The sequence below is a fragment of the Anser cygnoides genome, chromosome 17, assembly GCF_040182565.1.
Source record: "Anser cygnoides isolate HZ-2024a breed goose chromosome 17, Taihu_goose_T2T_genome, whole genome shotgun sequence".
In the NCBI taxonomy this organism is placed as follows: domain Eukaryota; kingdom Metazoa; phylum Chordata; class Aves; order Anseriformes; family Anatidae; genus Anser; species Anser cygnoides.
This window is the reverse complement of record NC_089889.1, coordinates 5,746,069-5,767,008: the sequence shown is the minus strand read 5'-3', so window position 1 is coordinate 5,767,008 and position 20,940 is coordinate 5,746,069. Positions and strand designations below refer to the sequence as shown.

The 20,940-nt window shown below is 38.1% G+C and overlaps 1 protein-coding gene across 6 annotated transcripts; it reads right to left on the bottom strand.

The window, feature by feature from the left end:
* Positions 1 to 579: 579 nt before the first annotated feature.
* PIWIL1 (piwi like RNA-mediated gene silencing 1) lies at positions 580 to 20,876 on the bottom strand. Of its 6 annotated transcripts, none has more exons than XM_013173427.3 (21): positions 20,521 to 20,876; positions 19,797 to 19,885; positions 18,005 to 18,137; positions 17,283 to 17,408; positions 16,315 to 16,529; positions 15,370 to 15,491; positions 14,638 to 14,718; positions 13,812 to 14,009; positions 13,313 to 13,424; positions 11,815 to 11,935; positions 9,178 to 9,295; positions 8,936 to 9,050; positions 7,814 to 8,001; positions 7,118 to 7,190; positions 6,575 to 6,775; positions 6,149 to 6,252; positions 5,547 to 5,617; positions 4,773 to 4,926; positions 3,753 to 3,878; positions 2,367 to 2,514; positions 580 to 1,621 (listed from the first exon to the last, which is right to left on the bottom strand). In XM_013173427.3, exons 2-21 carry the CDS (start codon positions 19,875 to 19,877, stop codon positions 1,505 to 1,507), a joined length of 2,604 nt encoding a protein of 867 aa, XP_013028881.1. In that variant the 5' UTR covers positions 19,878 to 19,885; positions 20,521 to 20,876; the 3' UTR covers positions 580 to 1,504. The 6 variants fall into 6 exon arrangements, with proteins under 6 accessions (XP_013028881.1, XP_013028882.1, XP_047907090.1 ...); XM_013173428.3 differs by lacking the exon at positions 20,521 to 20,876 and adding an exon at positions 20,382 to 20,510; XM_048051133.2 differs by lacking the exon at positions 20,521 to 20,876 and adding an exon at positions 20,352 to 20,481.
* Positions 20,877 to 20,940: the final 64 nt, after the last annotated feature.

Genomic DNA, 20,940 nt, shown 5'->3' with positions numbered 1-20,940 from the left:
TGCTAGGCTGAGAAAATTAACTGAATACAGGTTGTAGAGACCCCTTATTTTTCTGAACTGTAGTACACCGCTGAACTCCGCTGAAGAATAAAAGCCCATCTAAAGCAGACACTTTCTAGAGATTAAAAAAAATTTACACTAGCATGTCACATTGTATGCCAAGTCCAGTCTTGAAGTATATAAACAAATAAAGGATTACAACAACTTTATTCAGATCTTGCAAAGAAGAGGAACAAGGTTCACAAGTTAGTTTCAAAAAACAGCACTAATCCAAATACTTCCACATGAACTAGTTTGAGTCTGTACCAGGTAACACAACATCTGAAGTAGTCAGTGTTCTGCTTTACAAATTAAGCCACTCCTGCAGAACAGTTACCCCTAGGAATCTTAGACTGACAATCCAAAGCAATACCTAAGCACTTCCAATTATTTGGAATAGAAAATCCCAAAAGCCCTGTGAATAGTAAAATTTATTTTAAAACGCAAGTCAGTGCTGACCTAGACACTGATATCTTTGCTGGAAATGAACTGAATGCTTGCTAAATGAGAAAAACGAACAATATTAACCACAAAACTTAGTTCATTCCAGTTAAAATCTGCAGTTGTCTACAACAGTCTTTTATTCACTCTGCAGTTAACATGAAGTTGCACAACTACACAAAAGTATGTCAATAGAATAGTCTGTGCTAAGCCACCAAGCCCACATAAGATCATTCAAGATTAGTGAAATCCATCCTTTTGTAGAGTGAATCCTGTAGTCATCAATAATAAAGGTGTTCTAGAGTTGTAGTAAGATACAAGAGTACTTTTCCATCTGACATTTCCCAAAGCTTTGGTATACACAGAGCTCCCTCCTTAGCTATGCCAGTTTGAAAAATCCTACTTCACTTCCCTCTATTCTTAGGCAGACACATGAGCACAAGACAGTTTCTGATTTCTCTGTGATTCACTTACAAGGGCAAGCATTAAAAACCCATCCATAATTTTTTTTGCAGCACTTTGCTATTTTAATGTCTCAATAACCAAAAACAGCAAAACAATCTCTTTTTAAGAGGTGGATGATATGAAATAGTTAAAAGATAGATAGTTCTGCTCTTATTTTAACAGCCAAGAAAGCAAGGGAACAACAATCACATTTTTGAAATTAGAAGATTAATGTGCTAACTGAAGAAGCGTGGATTTTGGTCAGCATAACTCTGTATCTTGTAAGCTAAGAATGATTCCGTAGCAAACTTCACCAAAACCATATATAAAATTAAGTACTGATAATATTTTGAGAAGAATCCCAAAAACACCTCAGTCAACAAATATTGAAAATTGTATTTTTTATTCAAAATGCAGATCTGCTACCTCAACCTTTTTCCTGCTACAATGTCCACAACTGCACACTCATCACCCCATGTGTCTCAAAGAAAAAATAAGAACAACAAAACCACAAAAATTCATACAATTGTATATTCTCTAGAAAGGAACTGCACTTTGTTTTTTAGCTGATATCTCAACTTCAAAGATAATAAAGTCTGTCTGAAAGCAACAGGTTTGGTTCTCTGTGAATACTCTGACCTACAAGGAAAGCCAGTTTATGGGCATACTGGCAAGGAGCAGGTACTCTGATAACACCCTGCAGAAGGGGGAAGAAAAAAAGGAATTACTTTCAAGTCATTTAACAAAGCATGCCTTCACTGTAACAAAAAGAAAGCTAGAATTCAAGAGTTCAGACACACGTAAAATTTAGATTCCCTGTCATTTATGCAGATTATTGAAACAACGTTACTTATACTGATATGCATTAAAAAAGTGCTTTAGAGAAGAGTACAATCAAACAGATTCTCAACTCCATTCCCAACCTCCCTCAAAGAAAGCATGTCATGCAGGTTTTATATTCCATGCTTTATCTCACAGAAGGTGGGACACGTAAGTCATCTTAATATTCATAAATACTTCACATAACAAATCTAAAGCATGTTTCAAGCATGAGCTGACTCTGGGCTGATCTTGGTATGCAACAGAAGAGGCCCAACAGGAAATGTAACAACAGTTCCATCTCTACAAAAATTATTGCTGGGAGTAACAAATAATCACTTCAGTTGTGTTTCTGACATAGAATTGAGGGATAATACTCAAAACATCAAGTATTTTCTAGTGATAATGAAAATTCCTTTAGTCTTCAAACTTCAGAGAGACCAGGTGCTTGTGAGAGACTAGCTCTCTGATGGCCACTCTAGGTCCAGATGCATAATTGCAGACATTTTGGAACTGCATGGGTGCTTTAAAGATAATTTTTCTACCTTCTTGTGGGTTGTTACTACACAGAGGCACTCAGTTTATGAAGAAAAATACTATAATTTCCCCAAGTAAATACTTACCGACCAGTTATAGTACATGTGGCAAAGTTTGTAGGTTAAACGTTGCACATGATCTGGTTTCAGTTTGCTAGTGTCATATATCACATTATAATGAGTGGGTGCAACACAGCCATTTCTCACTGCCTGACTCACAATAAAGAAATCGTACCTGTAATAAAAGAAGGAAAACCCCCAAAGTCTGATACAGAAAGAGTTGTTTTTCCTTAGAAAAATGCAAATCCTCATACATTTGTCCTACTTATTTCTCTTAAATCACATCATGCATATGCAGTAAACCGCAAAGTATTCCTTTTCTTTGGTCACAAAATAGTCAGTTCCCTCTATTTTTGAAAGGCCAGAGTATACGGAAGAACACAAGGAATCTGATTAGATGCAGGCAGTCGTAAGGCCATGAAGGTCTTAACCCTTCATCACAGTTTTCCTCCTGATGTGCTCCACCCTGCACACACACTTAGCTTACACTCCTCATCTGCGTTTTGCTACTACACAGAGATGCTCCATCTTACAAGAAAAATACCCTTTCCAGAAGAAATACTTACCAGCCAGCTACAGTACACGTGTACTATAGAGCACTACAGTACACTAGCACCCTGAGCCATCTTTGGATGTTGGTAGAACCAGAGTGACTATCAGTAAACTTGCAACACCTGCAGTGAGGCAGTTAAATACACACACACAAAAAAGGCAAAACTAGCTATTGTTAACTATGCACTGCCACAGAAAACAATATTCTCTCTCCTATGTGCTCCAGCATCCCTTGAACAAGTCCAACATACCACCGTCTACTGAATAAACTTTGCATTTCCTGGGTACCTGACCTAAGTTCCATGGAGTGTGGCTTAAAAAGTGGCACGTGAATGAAGACAAATGAGGCGTGTGTGTGTTTTACCTAAACACACATGACTCTGTAATTCTAAGTTGTCTTCTAGTAATTTACCAACCACCAAAAAAAACTTCCAAGGCTTACTCATATGATGTACCCTTAAAAATGACAAAGTTCAGGCACAACATCAAAACTGCACCCAGACAATTTAATTTCAGTCACGGAGAGCTGAGTAATCCTATCAATAAGATGTCAGAGAGACTTTAAAAATCAAAAAGAGAAGCACCCAAAAGCAAAACAAACAGACAAATACAAAGCACGTATAATACTCTTACGTATATGAGTACTAAATATTGAAATACTGCTTAATGAATTAATAAAATTTAAGCTTACCCATTTCCCATCTGCATGTTTACCCATTACCCATCTACATGTTTAATACCATTTCTTTTCAAAAGGGCACGTGTGGAAAGCATTCTTCCATTCAATCCCACAGAATTTAATACTGGATATATTTCTTTTATTTGCTAGCAACCTGATAATACAAGAATACACTAACTTACCATTCTGGTCTGGTAACCTCAACATCAACAACAGTACCAGGGGGTGGGTTTTTAAGTCCTCCACCAGACTGTGCAAAGAATCTGGTATTCACTCGTTTCTTCACAACTATCACAGTAAGTTTTGGACTAAATAAATAAGTGAAAATAAAAGAAAAGAAAAACAAAGAAAAAAACAAAAAACTGTCTTGAAAACCTGCACTGAGACTATTTCAGTAGCAGATTGTCTGCAGTTTTCAATTAAAATTAACTTTAGAGTTCTCCAGGGCATTAATTTCAAAGAAAAGTCTTCACTGTTTCATTCATTTAGATTAAGTTGGACTTTGTTCATAATTTCGAATTTTTAGTTTTTGGTGCAACGTCCACCAAATCAGTTTATATTTGATTTCGCAGGGAGATGAAAGACAGACCAGAAAGGAATCTTCCAAGTACAGAGCTGATTCTGCTCTCTCTCTCCTTCATCTTTTACATATAGAAAAAAACTTTGTGTGTGTAATAATACTTTTTGGAAAAAAGCAAGCCATTAGAGAAATGAAACAGAAGTAGCAAGTACTTCAGTTTTGCCTAGTTCCAATTGTTTTGTGTTCCGCTTGCCTGCCACGTCAGAAAGTAACTTCATCATTCAGAGCAGACTAAAAAAAAGTCAAATTGAAGACACACATATGCAATACACAGTCCTTTCGGAATTGATAAGAGAAGCAGACCTACCATACACATGAAATAGTAATCAGGTATGATCTACCAGTTGAAAGAAGGTCTTACTATGCATCAAGAATGACTGATGCATGTGTGTGCACATGTTGTGCCGTGTACTGAATACTTATGTGGTACGTACTAAAAAAATTCCTATTATATTACAAGTTATGCCTCTCCAACCATGTAAGCAATCATCAGAAAAACAGTTACTTGATGTGAAGCAATAAAGATGAAAAGAATAAACAATTGTCATCAGTAACTGCTTTTTCTATCCTAGAGTTTATTTCCCTTGTGGTATGAAAAAAGGGGCCGGGGACACAGACTTACTTGTAGTCTTTGCCAACAGTCTTTAGGCAATCCAGAAATTGAGGCACTTCGTAATTAACTAAAGTATGTAGTTGTCCATCTCCTACACCATCCCGATACACAATAATACGAGAGGGCAAATACTTATTCCACTTGAACCAATCTCTAAGAGCAGCTAAAAAAAAAAAGTAAATTGTAAAGGCACTTCTGAATCTGCTTTGCCAAAGGCTGTTCAGAAATAACATACAAAATAACCACAGGGAAGAAAAAGAAATACATTCTCATGGTTATACAATGTGAATACACCACAGCAGCAAATCAATACTCTCAACTGAAAGTACCTTTCAGTCCACCCACTGAAGACTTTAGGGCTGCCAATCCACAAGTTAAAAACAAATCCCTATCCCAGAAGCAAAGAACAACAAAACCACATCAATTTTAGAATCGTTGCTTCCACCTGCTCTGCACGATAATTTTCTTAGAGATGCCAACAAGAAAACTTGTTTACTTTAGAATTAATTCTGATCTCCTTTCAATCCATCTCCTCTAAAACACTCTTTGAAGTTCATTCTAAGAAGTATTTAACTATCATTAAAAAATATGGAAATCAATGAAAGAATGTATACAAAATGATACTAAATTTCAGCAATATTTACAACTATTTTTAATATATATTTTTTTTAATCTAAGTACAAGTTGGCAGTACTTCCTCTTAAGGCAGCTAAAGGTGTGTTTTGGGGAAGCTAATTTGTCATGCCTTAACTGGCTCCACAAGAACAGAAAGCCTTTCCTTACTTTGCAAGCAAGCTTTGAGACCATCCACAAGTTCTTGCCCACGAGTTTGAACAACACAGCGTGAGAACCACCTGTGAATAACAAAATAAAAGATGACATTTAAGGCATTTACTGGGCTTACTTCAATAAAAAAACATTTTTAAAATGGCTATGCACATTTAGTCATTATGGTTATTGTGGGTCAAGGCAGTCAGGAAAGAGTTAGTGTACTATGAGAATGCTCTCCCTGTAAAACCCTTGTAGTAGACCAGTACCTTAGCACCATGCGAAATTCTTCTAAAAAAAAAAAAAACAAACTTTCATACAAGTCAATTCAAAAAGGAGAAGAGCTTGTCACCCCAATGCCCTCCATTCATCTCAGCCCTTGTCCCACCATTGTCCCCTTCTGTCAAGCACAATGGAAGAAGGGCAAGACTAATTTTTCAACGGATGCAGTGCAAGGAAGCATTCCCAAGTGAAATATCTATTCCTAACTTAATATTTTAATTGTTATTAAAAATGTACAGTTAAATCAACTCAGACACTTACATGATGGCCTATCAGATTAAAGCCTCTTTTCACTTAGGGGAAAGTGAAATTTTATTTTGGCTTTCGAATCTTACCGTGTCATTGTTTGATTCAGGCTAGCGACAAATCCTGCAATTGACTGCTTCCCAGCTGAAGTGTCATGGTAACAATCAATTCCCACAATCATTACCTGTTTCAGCTGAAAAGGAATCAACAAAGAACATGTTCATATGTGTAGACAAGCCAAAGCACCTATCACCTCCATCCTACAATTTAGCAGGATCATGACATAAGCTTAGCTGTTTCAGTTTGCTTCAATAAAACATGGACGCTCAATTCTTAGAGCTACATTCCTCTTCTTAGAGCTACATTCCTCGTATGTCCAATTGAACTTCAGGCCCCTTCTTACAGACAAAACAAACTCTAGAAAAAGTATTTGCTTTTTTATTTTATTTAAAAGGCAAGCATTTTTTTCCAAAAATAAGACTGAATAAGGAAAATGAAAGAAAAGAAATACTTACTGGGATCTCAACACTCCAAAGCTCTCCACCCATTTTACAGTTCATTTGCAAGGCAATCTTTGTTGCTATAGCCAGAGTAGTCTGAGGCTTGCTTAAAGTGCGAGCAATCACACATTGACTTGGAATGGGACAATCAGTACAGAGGTATTTCTTTATAGCATCATACTTATCCTTTCGGGAACTAGACAAAATACAAACTGCCTTTGAAGGGAGAAAAAAAGTTTTTAAGAAGCTGGATTCTCAGATATACATAGCAGATGTAGTTCTTTCAAAAAAAAAAACAACCTTTCTTACACTTGAGAAATATTCATACATCAGCTATCTGGTAAGTTTCAGAAGCTGTATTTCAGAGTCAAGTACAAAGGCTTTTTAAACAGAAGGATACTGAGACCGATTGGAATTTGAACAGGTGTATGAGAGCAGGCATGTAGGAAACAGTAGATATTCAGGAACCAGGAGTTTTTATTCCTAAGAAATAATCCACTAGTCTTAAAAAACAATGGCAGATTAACATGCTTTGAAATTACAGATTAAAATACATACTATGTTTGTGTCAGGAGTGATACTTTGCTGTAAGACCCGTAAGTAAGCTTCTGTTCTATCATCCACTTCAATCCTGAAAAAGAGGAGAAAGCTGTTTTTTCTGTATTAATAGTTCAAACTGTTATTAAAATCACAGCAAGGACATAAAAATAAATACTAATAAGGATACTAAGCAAGGACATAAATACTGATGCATAATGGGTCAAGTGTCACATTTACAGCTGTTCAACATACAGTATTTGCAGTTTTTGAACACTAAGGGAAATCACTCTTGACTTAGGCTTCTAATGGCAATTAAAGTTAAAAACAAGGAAAGGCACATAAAGATATCTGTAAAAAGAACAAATCAAAATATGCTCAAGGTCTGCATAAAAACACGTATTCCTTCTTGCATTACATACAGGTCCATCTGAAAAGGTTTTGTTTAATGACCAGATGTCTAATGCTGTTTGGTTTTGGCAGGCCTCAACCCCACAGTGAAAGCTTTCACAAATAGAAATATGAGTAAGAAACTCAGTTAATTGACTAACCTGAAGAATTCACAAACGGAAAGCAATTTTATTTTTCTTTAAGTCAAAATCTCAGCACAGAATCTCACATTAGCTATCTCTACTGCATCTCGTTTACCATGTGAAGCATGCTAACAGATATATCTTAGTAAGTACAGAATTATTTTACTTCAGGAAATTCACTTACATGGTTGCCTTGTTCATTCTGATTCCCATAGATGGTGTGACTTTAAACAGATTTTGAAGTAACGTATTCGCAGTATCATAGTTGCGCCGCGTGTATATTAATAACCAGTTGTCCAGAGGCTTTGCGCTGATTAAGGGAGCTACCCTAGTTTCCCTTGACCAATCAGCAAACTGAGGATTGTAATCAAACTGTAAATAAGAGGTTGAAAAGAAAGAAAATCAACACCCTACTGAACATGCTATCTCCTGATAAAACGACCTCCTGATACGCTTCAAGAACAGACTATAACACTTTTGCCTAGAACGTGACTGTTTGTTTTTTCCACTAATGTCACTGACCAACTTAAAGTAAGCTTTATCTAAAACTTTCAAGGCATCCAACTTTCTTTAAATGTTTCACTCATTTAGCCAGTGTAAGTTACTATTTGCGACACAGGTTGTAGTTAGATAGAACTATAAATATAGCTGTTTACATATTAATATATTTTTCTCCCTAGATCTATTTTTAAATAAGGTAACTGCTTGAGAAAAAGACAAGTATTATTATAAAGAAGGTACAAGATCTTTTTAAGATTAAGACAGGCTTTGCTGAGTACACAGATACTATTCAAACCTTCTCCATCTAACACCCATGGAAAACTAACAAACCCAATAGGACACAGACTATTATAGAGCAATTATATAGTGTTTTATGATAATCCATGATTTAACTGAAATTTCAGTTATTCATACTAAAGAGTTACAGAATCTATTCAAAGCTGAGTATGTGTTTTTTCCATTGAACTCATTAGTGGCTTTTCATTTGAAAGTCTTGGCATTTTAATAAATGAAAAATAATTAAAAACATCTGTATTCTCCTACTTTCGTATCTGAAACTACTTTTAGACAGAAAGGACTGTTTTGCAAGGAAGACGTTATAGTAATTCAAGCCAGACTCAGGCACTTTTAAACAGAACTTGTAAACTACTTGAGAAGTTTTTAAGTGTCCTGTATGGACAATGACTTACGTATCATGTTTTCTCTCCTAATGTTTTGTTTATAAACCAACAAGTAGTATTTCATCCTCTAAGAACTTGCTTCATTGATGAGAGATGCAGAAAATTTTAGAAGTTATTTTATTTACCACATTTCCTGCTTGAAGGATCTTTTCTGATTGAACAACTCTTCCCGTAAAGGATAGCAATTTAGAATCAAAGCTTAAACCCCAGTCCCGGAGTTCCTTCTGAACACCATCATCTCTGTTCAAAAACAACATTTCAATTAAAACAAGTTTGTTCTTGCTGGGATTTTTTTTTTTTTTTTTAATAACTTTGTCATGAAAGATCTGGTTGACAATGAAGCACAGAAGATACCCAGGTAGCATACTTTTGGATGTAGTCAATAAGTCTTCCAATTTCACATTGCCTTCGCTCAGGTGGCAGTCGTGTATGAATAGCCAAGTCTTTCATCATGTTAAAATCATTCCGCATCTTCTCAGTCAATCCTGGTAACAGCAAAATCATTTTCTGAGTACAAATTAGACTCAAGACAAAGAAAAGTAAACTCTAAAACCTATATAAACCAACAAGTGCTGTTCTCTGCAGTTCACTTTCAGGCTGCAGCAACTGAAGAGTGTAACAGTCTTTAGCCAAGAGACAGTAATTATTTGTATGCAATAGTCAGTGCTATTTTAGGCAATTTAATAGTAGTCTACATTAAGTTTAAGAATACATCCCATACAACAGTAACAACTGATACCTCTGCCAATGACAGCACAGTACAGAAGTTTTGCTCTTCACTGCGAGCATATTTTCTGTTCACTGTCTGGGTTTAGTGGAAGTTTTCACTGTATTTGTAACATGCGAGCTCCTCAGCCTTTTCTTATTTTTAAAAGAAAATTGTATTTTCTAGTTTCCTTATTGCCCCCATTTGGTTTTCTTCATAGCAAAGAAGCAAAAGGAGGTTTGCTTTTACTAACCAGATTGAAAATAAATCCCTATGTTTAAGTAGACTCATGCTAGTGTTAACATAATTTCTATCAGATCCCCAAACCTTTGAATTCATCCTCCCATGTAGTGAAGACTACCAGCACATAACATATTAATATAGTCATTCATTTCATTAGGAAAAAAAAAAAGAGTACACAAGATAAAATTCCCAAGTTGCTGAATACACTGAGGTCAGCTTTGCACTCTGAAGTTTAAATTAATATTCATGCCTGGCTGATTACACAGATTGTCAGCTAAAAAAAAAACACCACACACTTTCAAAATAAGACGTTCCTGTTCCTAATATTGTGATGCAAAGTCTTCTTACGATCCATACAAGCTTGTCTTTAAGCTTTATCTGTTACATTAAAACTTCATATTTTGATGCTCAGTAATCTCCCAGGTCTTCATACAAGATACGTACATTTGTTACTTCTGATCCGTGGTTAAAAAAACATGCTGAATTCTACTGTGAACACACACATGGCTTTTAGTACTTGCTACAAGCTTAGGAGCTACTTAAGGACAATGAAGGTGCCTCAGTGCAGAACAGCTGACTAGGAAGCTGTAGCTGGCAACAAATCTCCTAGTTGAAATACTGCACTTTTATTTGGCACGTGAAACCAAACAGCTTTCTAGCCACTCTGAGTACCCCTCTAGAACTGGAGGAATTAGCACACAATTCTTGAGCTCCAAGTGAGGTATGCACACCAGTCACCAGATCTCCACAGAGAAAACCCCTCCCATCTGTGGTAGCCCAGGAAACAGCCAAAACCAAGTCCTGCCATTTCAAACGGGTTTGAGGCCTTTACTGAGGTCTGAACAGTCTATCCAAAAGACAGAAAAGCAACCACCATGGCAGCCTATCTACAATGGATGACAGGTTGGTCAGTATTCCTATCAGGAAATAAGTTTTGGACTATCCTAGATGTGTTCCAAATATTACCAGGAGGCATCTGTAACAAGATTCAAGTTGTGTTCAGCAATCAGCTCTATCATCTGTGTAACAATCCCACATTTCCATTACTCCTCCTGAAATCTGAACTACACAGACCACATCAGAGATCCTAGAAGGGCTTTATGCTTTTACAGCATGCTAGGGCTGTCCTCAATGACAGCAAGCAAACAGTTTTAATACATAGCTCAGCAATTTCACACCCAGAAGGAGGCCAGTGCAACTGCACAGGTACCTTATGAAACTGCGAACGTAAAGCATTTGATGCCAGCCAAAGTATAGTTTACAAGAACTTGAGACAGGATGTGCCATCTATCAAGAAAAGGTAAACAGCTGAAATTCTATGCACATATTCATCATGTCACCACTAAGAGCAGACTTAGGCATACTTTTTAAAAGAGAAGTCCAGCAGAGGCAATTTGCTTACTGCTCAGGATCACAAAATCACTGGTATTGAGCATTTCTTGCCAGTCATGCAGATCAGCTGTGCATGTGCTGCAGCCACATAGTGGCATCAGCAGTAATCAGAGCTTTAAGGTTCTCACTCAACACACATCTCCATCTGCACAGATGTCAAGGAAGACATTTTTAGATTTTTGCATGAGGGGACACCAAATTGTAAGATGCACAGCTCTTTATTTAGATTTCCAAAGCAAACCAAACCAGTTGTTTAACTGAGACAGTTCGTTTTGCTCAGAAATTACCCAACTGAGATGGCCAGGTACTGCTAAATGCAAACTAAATATCTCAGAGAAAAACACATTCTTATGCAACTCACAAAATTATCTACAGATAATTTCCCTTTTTCAAACAGAAGTTATACTGTCAAAAACTTTTTAAGTTATTAGTGTGCCAACATTCAACTTCCTAAGTGGAGATTATGCAACAGCAAAACCCTTCAAACTTTTCAGTCTCGTTTAAATAACTAAACTCTGAACTACACGCTTGTTTCTGAACTCACTTTTATACAAGCAAATCAGTTCTAGTTAACTTGGCAAGAGGTTGCTGTCAAAATATCAGTTTCAGTAGGAGGTATGGTTTGACAGATGCTTGAATGCGAAGCAACTATTGCTACAGTACCTGTTAGGTAGCACAGCTCTGGAATTAGAACCACAGGTCCTGATATCATGCTTCCTCTCTTCCTCCGAGACTGACTGATCAAGACAGGCTGGTTCAAGTCAGTAATTTCTTGATTATATTGCTGTATTAGAAATACATATTGCATGTTAGTTTATTCATAACAAACACATGGTTTTCTTAATGCTTACTTCAGAAAGTATTTTTTATTAAAAAAGCTTTTATTGAACAAAAAAGCAAACTTTTGTTTTTTGATTGGCGCATTCATTCACTTAAGGGGAGCTGTCTTTGTCAGAAAAGGACAAAAACAGAAGCACTGTTCTCTCTGCTGGTGTCATCAAGTTATTGACTTCTAAGACATAACAGAAATAATCCTTCTGCCTTGACTGAGGCAGTACCACACAAAGCACCTAACCAAAGATTAGGATGCTCATTTCAGATCTCCAATGGACAGGGTTTCTGCCCTATGTAGCAATTTAATTGAAGACATTACAAGAATCAAACAAGATTCCATGTAAGTCTGTAATTCATCCCCACCCACCCACCCCCCAGCCTTTCTTCACATCTGGCAAGAGCTGGTCTGTCTACTGGTCACTGATTTAATTTAGAAAGAAAAAAAAGCTGACAGCCAAACATACTTCATAGTTTAACCCTTTCTTATTCTTAAAGAGAATCACACCCCAGAAAATATGCAAAGAACAGCATTTAAAAACAAACAAAAAAGTGGGATCATAGCAAAGGCATGAAGTCACAAAAATTATGAGCTCCAACCTGAACTAGAATAGATAATAAACTAGAAGCAAAATTTGAACTAGGTTCCATCGAGTTTTACAGCAGAAACTTCTGTGTAGGAAGATTCTGCAATTCCAGTGTTTGGCTTTCCAAAAGACGGTCTCTAGGACCATCTCAGGTCCTGACAGGCCAGTCTTGCTAGTGAAGACTGAGGCAAAGGCAGCATTCAGTACCTCAGCCCTTTCCATACCCTGTGTCACCAGGGCCCAACTCATTCACAAAAATGGGCTCACATTTTCCCTAATCTTCCTTTTGTCTTATAGAATACCTATGAATAAAATACCATACAGTAAATACCTATGTACTTAGATCCTTTGTTGTTGTCTTTTACATCCCTTACCACATCCAACTCCAGTTGGGCTTTGGCTTTCCTGCTCGTCCCTGCATGCTGGGACACTGTCTCTCTATTCCTCCCAGGTTACTTGTCCCTGCATATTTCCTTTCTGCCTTTGAGCTTTACGGAGGCTCCTTGATCATCCATGCCATCCTCCTGGCATTTCTGCCCAGTTTCCCACTCCTTGAGACTCCTACCCAATGCAAGCTGCCTACTGTAGTTACTTCTTTCACATTACATAGTATCCATTAAAATAAAATTCTGCTAAAGCCAACTAGGAATGACTAATCCATGCATTGTAGGTAAAACCTCCGAAGATGTTCTGAAGTTTCAAGTTCAAGCATAATACACAGAATGAAAGGTAAGCTTCCATACCCTTTTGTAGTAGTCTACGTAGCTGATCTCAGAGCCATCTGCTCGTCTAAAAGTACACTGTGGATTGGCATCCCAGTCAATGTCATCAACTCTGTATGTTCTGTTATTATACCTGAATAAACAATTTCACCATTTTATTTATTTTTTAAATCTTAAATACAACTGAAATAGAACTGTGAAGAAAAAAGTTGATGGCAATACTCATTTAAGTTGGAAGTTTTGCTCCTATCAACAACAGTAACTTCAGGTTTCCAGTTATAACAGGTTATCAATCATAACAGGTATCAATTCTGCTAAAAGCTACATGATACTAACACAAAATGAAAACAGACCTAATCCAAGATGCATTTCCCACTTTTCTAAATGCTGTTACCTCAATTAATTTGCTAACTGGACAATGATAACATTTTCAGGTTCATAGTTCATTGTATATTCCAGGACATGGAACACCCCCCCAAAAAATAAAACAAATCTCTGAGAAGAGTCCAAAGAGACTTACTTTGTAAGAATAATTAGACCTATCAGTTCTTTAGCGCAGGCATCTCTAAATCTTTGCTCTTCAACCTGGTAATAGAGACTGTACATAAAATCCAACACTGTTTCACTGCGAAGAATCTTATAGCTCACATCTGCACATAACATAATGCTTTCCTCATACTGGAGAATAGAACTTGCGAAGCCTGGCCAAACCATCAACCTGCCAAAAAAAGAGAACATACAGGATCTTAATATACTTTGAAGCATCTCTGTTCTCACTCTTATTTCTGTCCACTTTCTCAGACACTTGAAAATAGCCATGACACAACGAAACTATCATTCAAATATAAACAAGATCCCAAAAGTTAATAAAACTAAAAATATTTTAAGTGCAGGTATCTTTAATCTTTTTTTTTTTTAAAGTCTTAAGTTGACTAAATTAATGATACAGCAGTATTACTGAACCCCCAAAAAAGCAACAGCCTCCAACAGGGGAGTTCAAAAACTACCCATGCAGTGGGGCATGGACAAATACAAATTTACTTGGCAGGTTAAATGGCCTTCAGAATGAAAGCTGGAAACTCCTAATAATTGAAGTATTCAATGATCTCAGCTTTACAGACATTTAAGCAAGGTTTCTGACGTCCCAGTTAAATGTAAAAGCAGAACACACATTGGTAGAGAGTCATCAGATATTGCACACAGCAGGAAGTTATGAGAAGAAGGCCTCATGCTCCATAGGAATAACGGGTTTTAAGTCTACGGCTTTATTACAAGATAAACTACAGGAGCAATACTGAAAAATCCTCCTCTTTCTCCCCACCCCTTGGCTTTCCATTTTGCCAAACCTGTGATTAGGGATGCTGACTGGGTCGTTGGGGTTGTAATAGTTACGTCCAATCTGCTGCAAATTCATCATCTTCAAAAGCCTGCAAGTTGAAATAAAGATGTCATTCACCATTATTATTCAGTTTATCAACTATCCATGGTCCCATCCCTCTGCAGAGCTGTATTATTTGTTCATCCAACTACATGAAAGTCACAAATGTGAACTTTTGATTAACTTAAATTTAGAAATGTAGTTTATTAAATGACAACTTCAGAAGTTGAGAATAAGTTAGCATATAACCTTATCAACCAGCTGAAGGTAACAGTCAAAACAAGCTACATTTCAAGTGAAACCAGGTAGCAAGTTCAAGTAGAAAGACTGTAATGGAAGGAAAAGAATAATAAATTTTTCAGTTCAAAGTCTTGAACTACACTGTGCTTTAAGAGGCAAATCCACAGACAGAAGAGGGCAGAGACAGGCTAACTGCCTACAACAATGAGCACTGCAGCATGTCTCTGCTTGCTCAGAAAAAAGGCATAAACTAATTTTTCACTAACATGTACCAGAAGCATGCATGTGACTGCACGCTAAAATGTTGCCAGATGTGGTCGGCCACATAGTAACAGTGGCTACAAAGGCTTGAAAATTTACATTTGTCATATTGATTTGTAGTCCATTCCTTAGAAAGGAAACACTTAAGTCAGATATTTCTCAAATGACTTCTTATAAAGACATAACTTGGCAAGCAAACCTTCTAAAAATGATGTTATAAAACTGCAGGCATGTAGGTGAACTAGGTGGCAATTCATTAGTCAGTGTGATTGTGATCTTCACATCTTCTCCATTTCGCGTCTTACTAAACACTTCAGTAACCTGAAAAAGCCAAATTAGATTAATAAAACTGAAGGCAAACAGGGCTATAGCTGGACTTTGCTCCATTAATATCAAGTGTAGTAGAATATTAAAATTCTACGTAATAATCTCAAAAATTAGCTGAAACAGGAATTTAATTTCCTACTATGACTGTAAACTGCAACCAAGAATGCTTTGTTTGCTTGGGTGAAACACTAGGTGTAGAACAGAGGCTATCCCCAAAGCAGCTTGTACAAGCAGACAACTTGGTGCGGATTGTTAGCAAGGACGCAAAGGGGGCTGCTGCGGTTGGCTGACTGGAGGCTAGCAGACGAACTCCACCTCACCGCTTGCTCACACCTCCTTGCCTCCCGTCCCAGTAAGATAGTAGGGAAAAAAACAGGATGAACAAGAGCAAGAAAGCTCATGGGTCAAGATGAAGACAGGGAGATCGCTTACAGAATTACCATCATGGGCTAAACACAGATTCAAGTTGTGGAAATTAACTTTATATTTACTTAGTAATTCAGATACTGGAGATAAAAAAAAACATTAAAAATGCATATGGTAAACACCTACTGACCCATGTAGAAAGAAATATACTGTCTGTACTATCTGCTTCTGTGCAGAGGGTTATTCAAGTTTGCAGAGCTTGAGAATTAGAATCAGAAGTTTATTACCAGATTTCTCTGTGCAAGCAAATTAGCTTACACTACTAAATTCAATCCAACTAAATGTTACTCATGGGACATCAATTCTCTACATTCAGCCAGACTAGGAAGAAACAAGAAGCACCATAAAATGCAAGTCAAAATAAGAATATTATAGAATTCTTATATCACACCTTATTCCCTAGTTTTTTTGGTAAGAATAATATTGATCCATCAAACGCATGTGTCTTTCCAATTAGCTCTTCATGCTGAAAGAGCAAAGCTGATCGAAGACGGCGTGCTTCCATCTCAGGATTATAGCCAATATGGTACTGATACAAAGCCCATTTGGGTCGAGATGTCAGACGAAAATAATTTGCAATTAATTTTATCATAATACCTGAAGAACCTAAAATGAGAGGCAAACATCCTAGTGGTTACAAAAGTTTTTAACAGTTTATAGTACTTTAACAACTCTGAGAAGTTTTAAAATACTGTCATACATATAGAGATTAGACATCTGTTGCATTCTGCAATTGTTCTGTACAATTAAAGTTAGAGAAAATTGTCACATATGCACAGTGTTATCACAGTCACCAGAGCTTTTTATAATTCCTTCATCCATCAGGAAAACTCCCACATCAATTGAGGTAAAAATTTATATCAGTAACCTGTCTCCTAAAGGGTAAGCACCATCTACAACAGAAATGAATCGCTACCAAAACACAAATGGACAAATTACTTTCTTTACGTGAACAATAAACATGGAACAAAAACCAGCACAAGTATCAATCAATATAGATATCCACATTCCCATTCACGCAGGCTAAAATCACATTTCTTTCGGTATTTCAAGATTTAAAAATAAAAAACATGCACTGAAAACTAGCTGCAGGTCAGCTAAAGTATTTTTGCTATTTTTTCAAGTTCCATTTCAATTTCCTTTAGACTTAAAAGCACAAATTAATACCAAAAGTGCACTGCAGTCAATTATGGATTATCCATTTTATTTTGATTATCCACTTTTCCTATTCAAAAAAAAACTTAGACAAAAACAAAAACCTTACAACATGCAAAGCAATTGGCAATACTAGGTTGACCTTTAAGAACTACTTTTCATTTCAACTTGCTTACAGTTGTCCATAATCTGATCTGAACATACCAGTTTTTGATTCTCGAACATGTTCTATGGCTTGCCGAGTATTCACCCCTAGGTCATGGAAATCCCGACGACGTCCACCCCTATCTGCTAAAGACAACTCCTGAAATCCGGCTGAAATCTGTAATCCTATTGGTTTGAAAATTGAGAAAAAATTGAAAAGTAATACATACTATCTTCCTAAGATTTACATTTAACCAGCATGCAAACAGAACAGCTCGTTAGCCAGATGAAAAAGGATGGACTAATAAACAAGTCAATCTCTTCTGCAAATACAGAGGAAATAGCACTCGTTTCAACTCCAGTAACACTGAAATGTGAAAGAGTACATTGTGACACATAGTGATGTGAGAGTTTCATTTCATTACTAACATTCAAGAAAAAGAATGACATAGCAGAAAAAAATACTACTGGTAGTCATGCGGTTGATTGTGCCAACAGCCTTCTATTTTTATTTATTTATTTACTATTTTGATAAAGGAGCTGGTAACCTGTTTAATTGCTAGCACACTTAAGGTAGCTTTCAAAAGTCCACATTCTGTTATGCTGCATATTAAAGCGACAATACTATCAACACAAGGTAAACACTGTAAACTTTTCCAAATCTTAGGAAGCATCTAATTTTGAAAAGAAGAATTAGAAACATTGTATAAAGAACTCATTAACTGCATTCTCTTCAAAACGCTTGCTCTTGTGGGAAATGAACATTTTTTCCCCTTTCTGACCTAGTGGCTTTGGAACACTCTGAGGGCCTCTCTGTCGTCCACGGCCACCGAATTCTTCTGACAGTGTTGGCGGAAGACTTGGCTGTTGAGGTTGCCGATGACCAGATGGATGACTTGAAAAAGCCTGTTGAGCCTGCAACAGTTGTGAACAACTTTTCCTATCACAACTGAAGAAACAGCATGCTTCTGGGAGTACAGCAAAACACAGCCACTAATCAAGTTCAAATACCCAAATACCCAAGTTTAACAGCTATACACTTAATATAGGGAAAAAAGGAATTAAATGTAGCAGAGATATTACTTTGTACTTCAAATACTAAAACAATGGGTGACAATTTGTGATATACATATATATATTTTTTTTTTCTGGAAGTTATGTTCATTTATCTGCAGTACTTATTTTATAAAAACAGCTCTTGCAGCTTTAGTGTTCAATGATTAAGTAACATTAAAGAGTGTCATGTCTGGAAGAATTCTTCAGAATAACCTGAAATAGATGAGGTTTTTTTTTCCCCAAAAAAACAAATTCAGGTGTCCAGAGAAGAAATACAGATTTATTCTATAAATAAAACTACGAAACCTGAGCAGCTCTGTCCCACAACACAGCAGTTATTGCAGGACCCCTCAAACCACTGCCACACACCCTGCCAGCACCACCCCCCCGGAATTCCTCTACCCCTTCACTCTCAGAGCACTTGGCACCTGTCTCACAATTCCCACACGCATGTTCTGATGCGGAACGCAGTGCTCCACAACGTAAGTAAGTAGGCAGGCCTCCCCGTTCTTATATTCTCCACCTTATGGTCTTTATGTCCACTCAAAACAACTCGTTGCAATTTGTGCTCACTGTCCTCTTTCCCTGTACTCCTTCCTACTCATCCCTTTGCTCCCCACCCCCCTTTTCCTACCTTTGCAGCAAGAACAACCACAAATTTGTCAGAAAATCAGTAAGGAAAGGTAGGCCTCTGACCTTAAACCTCACTCCCCTTTTTTCAAAAAAAATCACTTGCAGTAACAATTTGGTGTTATTATGATACATCCGTATCAGTCCAGTGTAAAAGTCAAATAGTACGGTTCATTTCTACAACACATGGCTACTTGCTACTGTCTTCCCCTACAATTAGGGCAGATCGTGTTCTCACTTGAGACACAAGTGCACACCTAAGCCCTCGTTTTCCAAACTTGTATGAAACTTTTTTCTTCATTCTGCAGCCTCCTACAAAAATGGCTTTAGAAACACTTCTGGAACTGACCTTTGTGGAGGAAGATATGCTCGGTCTATACAATAGAATAGTGTCAGTCTACATAGGGAGAAAAGAGCTGAAACCATTTTTTTCTCCACTCGGACTGCATCAACATTTGTAGTCCAACTTCACCCATAGTCATGGTTTCTTTTCTTTCCTCCTCCACAACAGGATACCGACATCACCTCCTGACTTCTGCTATAAATTCTACTCAAGTCATAGAGCACAAGTTTGAAGTAATCATGTCTCAGGTTTATAAACACTGTTCCAAGTTCAAGAGGGCCATCAATGCTACTGATGCAAGATACATTTTCCTATTTCAGAAACAGGCGCATAAGCTACCTCCTATTTCTACTCATTCTATTCAGACAACTATATTACAATAGGGCACTTATTTAAAATCACAAAAAACGTTTAGCGTTATTAATTGCTTTTGATTAAAAACATCTGACACGAGATATACATACATATATCATCCAATGTATAGATCTGATATTAGCTAAGACTTTTCAGAGCATAGCTATGTGAATTAAAAAGAACCAACTTACAGACGCAGCTCCTACAGAAGGAACAGCAGTCTCCTGTCCCGGAGGCCTCCCTCTGGCTCTGGCTCTAGCTCTTCCTGTCATTTTCCCTTCTAAGATAAGGCATGTACAGCATTAGCATTCAATCTCCCACTTCCCCCACCCAATACATATTATGAGCAGCACTATTACATTTGCCCTTGTTTAATTTAAACTGGCTCAGTAAGATGCACCCTTATTTACAAACCCCCAGCCTTTGTCTCTCCACGTTAACACAGCCACAACAGCCAGTGTGGGTAACGGCTCCTCAGCACAGGCCTAATGGCACAGCCCATGAGGCCCTCTCAAACTGTGCAGAAAGACAACTAGAGAGCACAAGCAAATACACAACCTCAGTCAAGCCAAAATCAGGGCCCACGACACTAAGTTACGTACGCAATTGGGTTCAGACCCATTCCCCACTCTACCCCTGGAGCACCTCACGCCCCCTTCCCCACCACACACACACACGCCTCTGCTCGGACAGCTCCCTAATACCCCAAACCACTCCCTGAGCCCACGCACTCCTCCCACAACAACCTGCCCTCTCTCTGGGCTCGGCCCCGGCACCTCTACCAGCCTCGGGCCGTTAGCAGAGCCCAACCCAGGACCGCAGCCGCTCCCCCCCCCACAGACACGCCCCAGCCAGGCCCTCGGCTTTATCACCGCCGCCACCTCCCCTCAGGCCAGACCCAACGCCTCGCCTCACCTCACGCAGCTCGCGCTGGCGGCGCCAGGCGGGAACGTTCGGCCTCCCCTGATTGGCTGCCGAGGGCCGAGCGCTGCCGAAGACGCCCGAAGGGCTCGGCCGGCCTCAGCGGACGCAGCTGAAGCTGGCCGCCTTTTCCCGCCTCTGTCCTCACAGGGACTTGCCCCGCCCTGTTGCCGTGCTGGCCCGCTGCCTCGGCGATAAATAATGAAAGTGGATAAAAAGAAGTCGTGTCTGGTCGTGTTGACATGCTGCTCCCCACAGGGCGAGGGGTCCCGACAGATCTGGGAGGCTGAGTGAACCGGGCCGGGCCCTACGACCGCTGAGAGGTCTTCCTGCCCTGGAGGCTCGTTTGTCAGCCAAAGTGGGCTTTTGGTTGTTTTCTATAACTTTCCTGAGGGAACTTTCCCCTAAAAATTA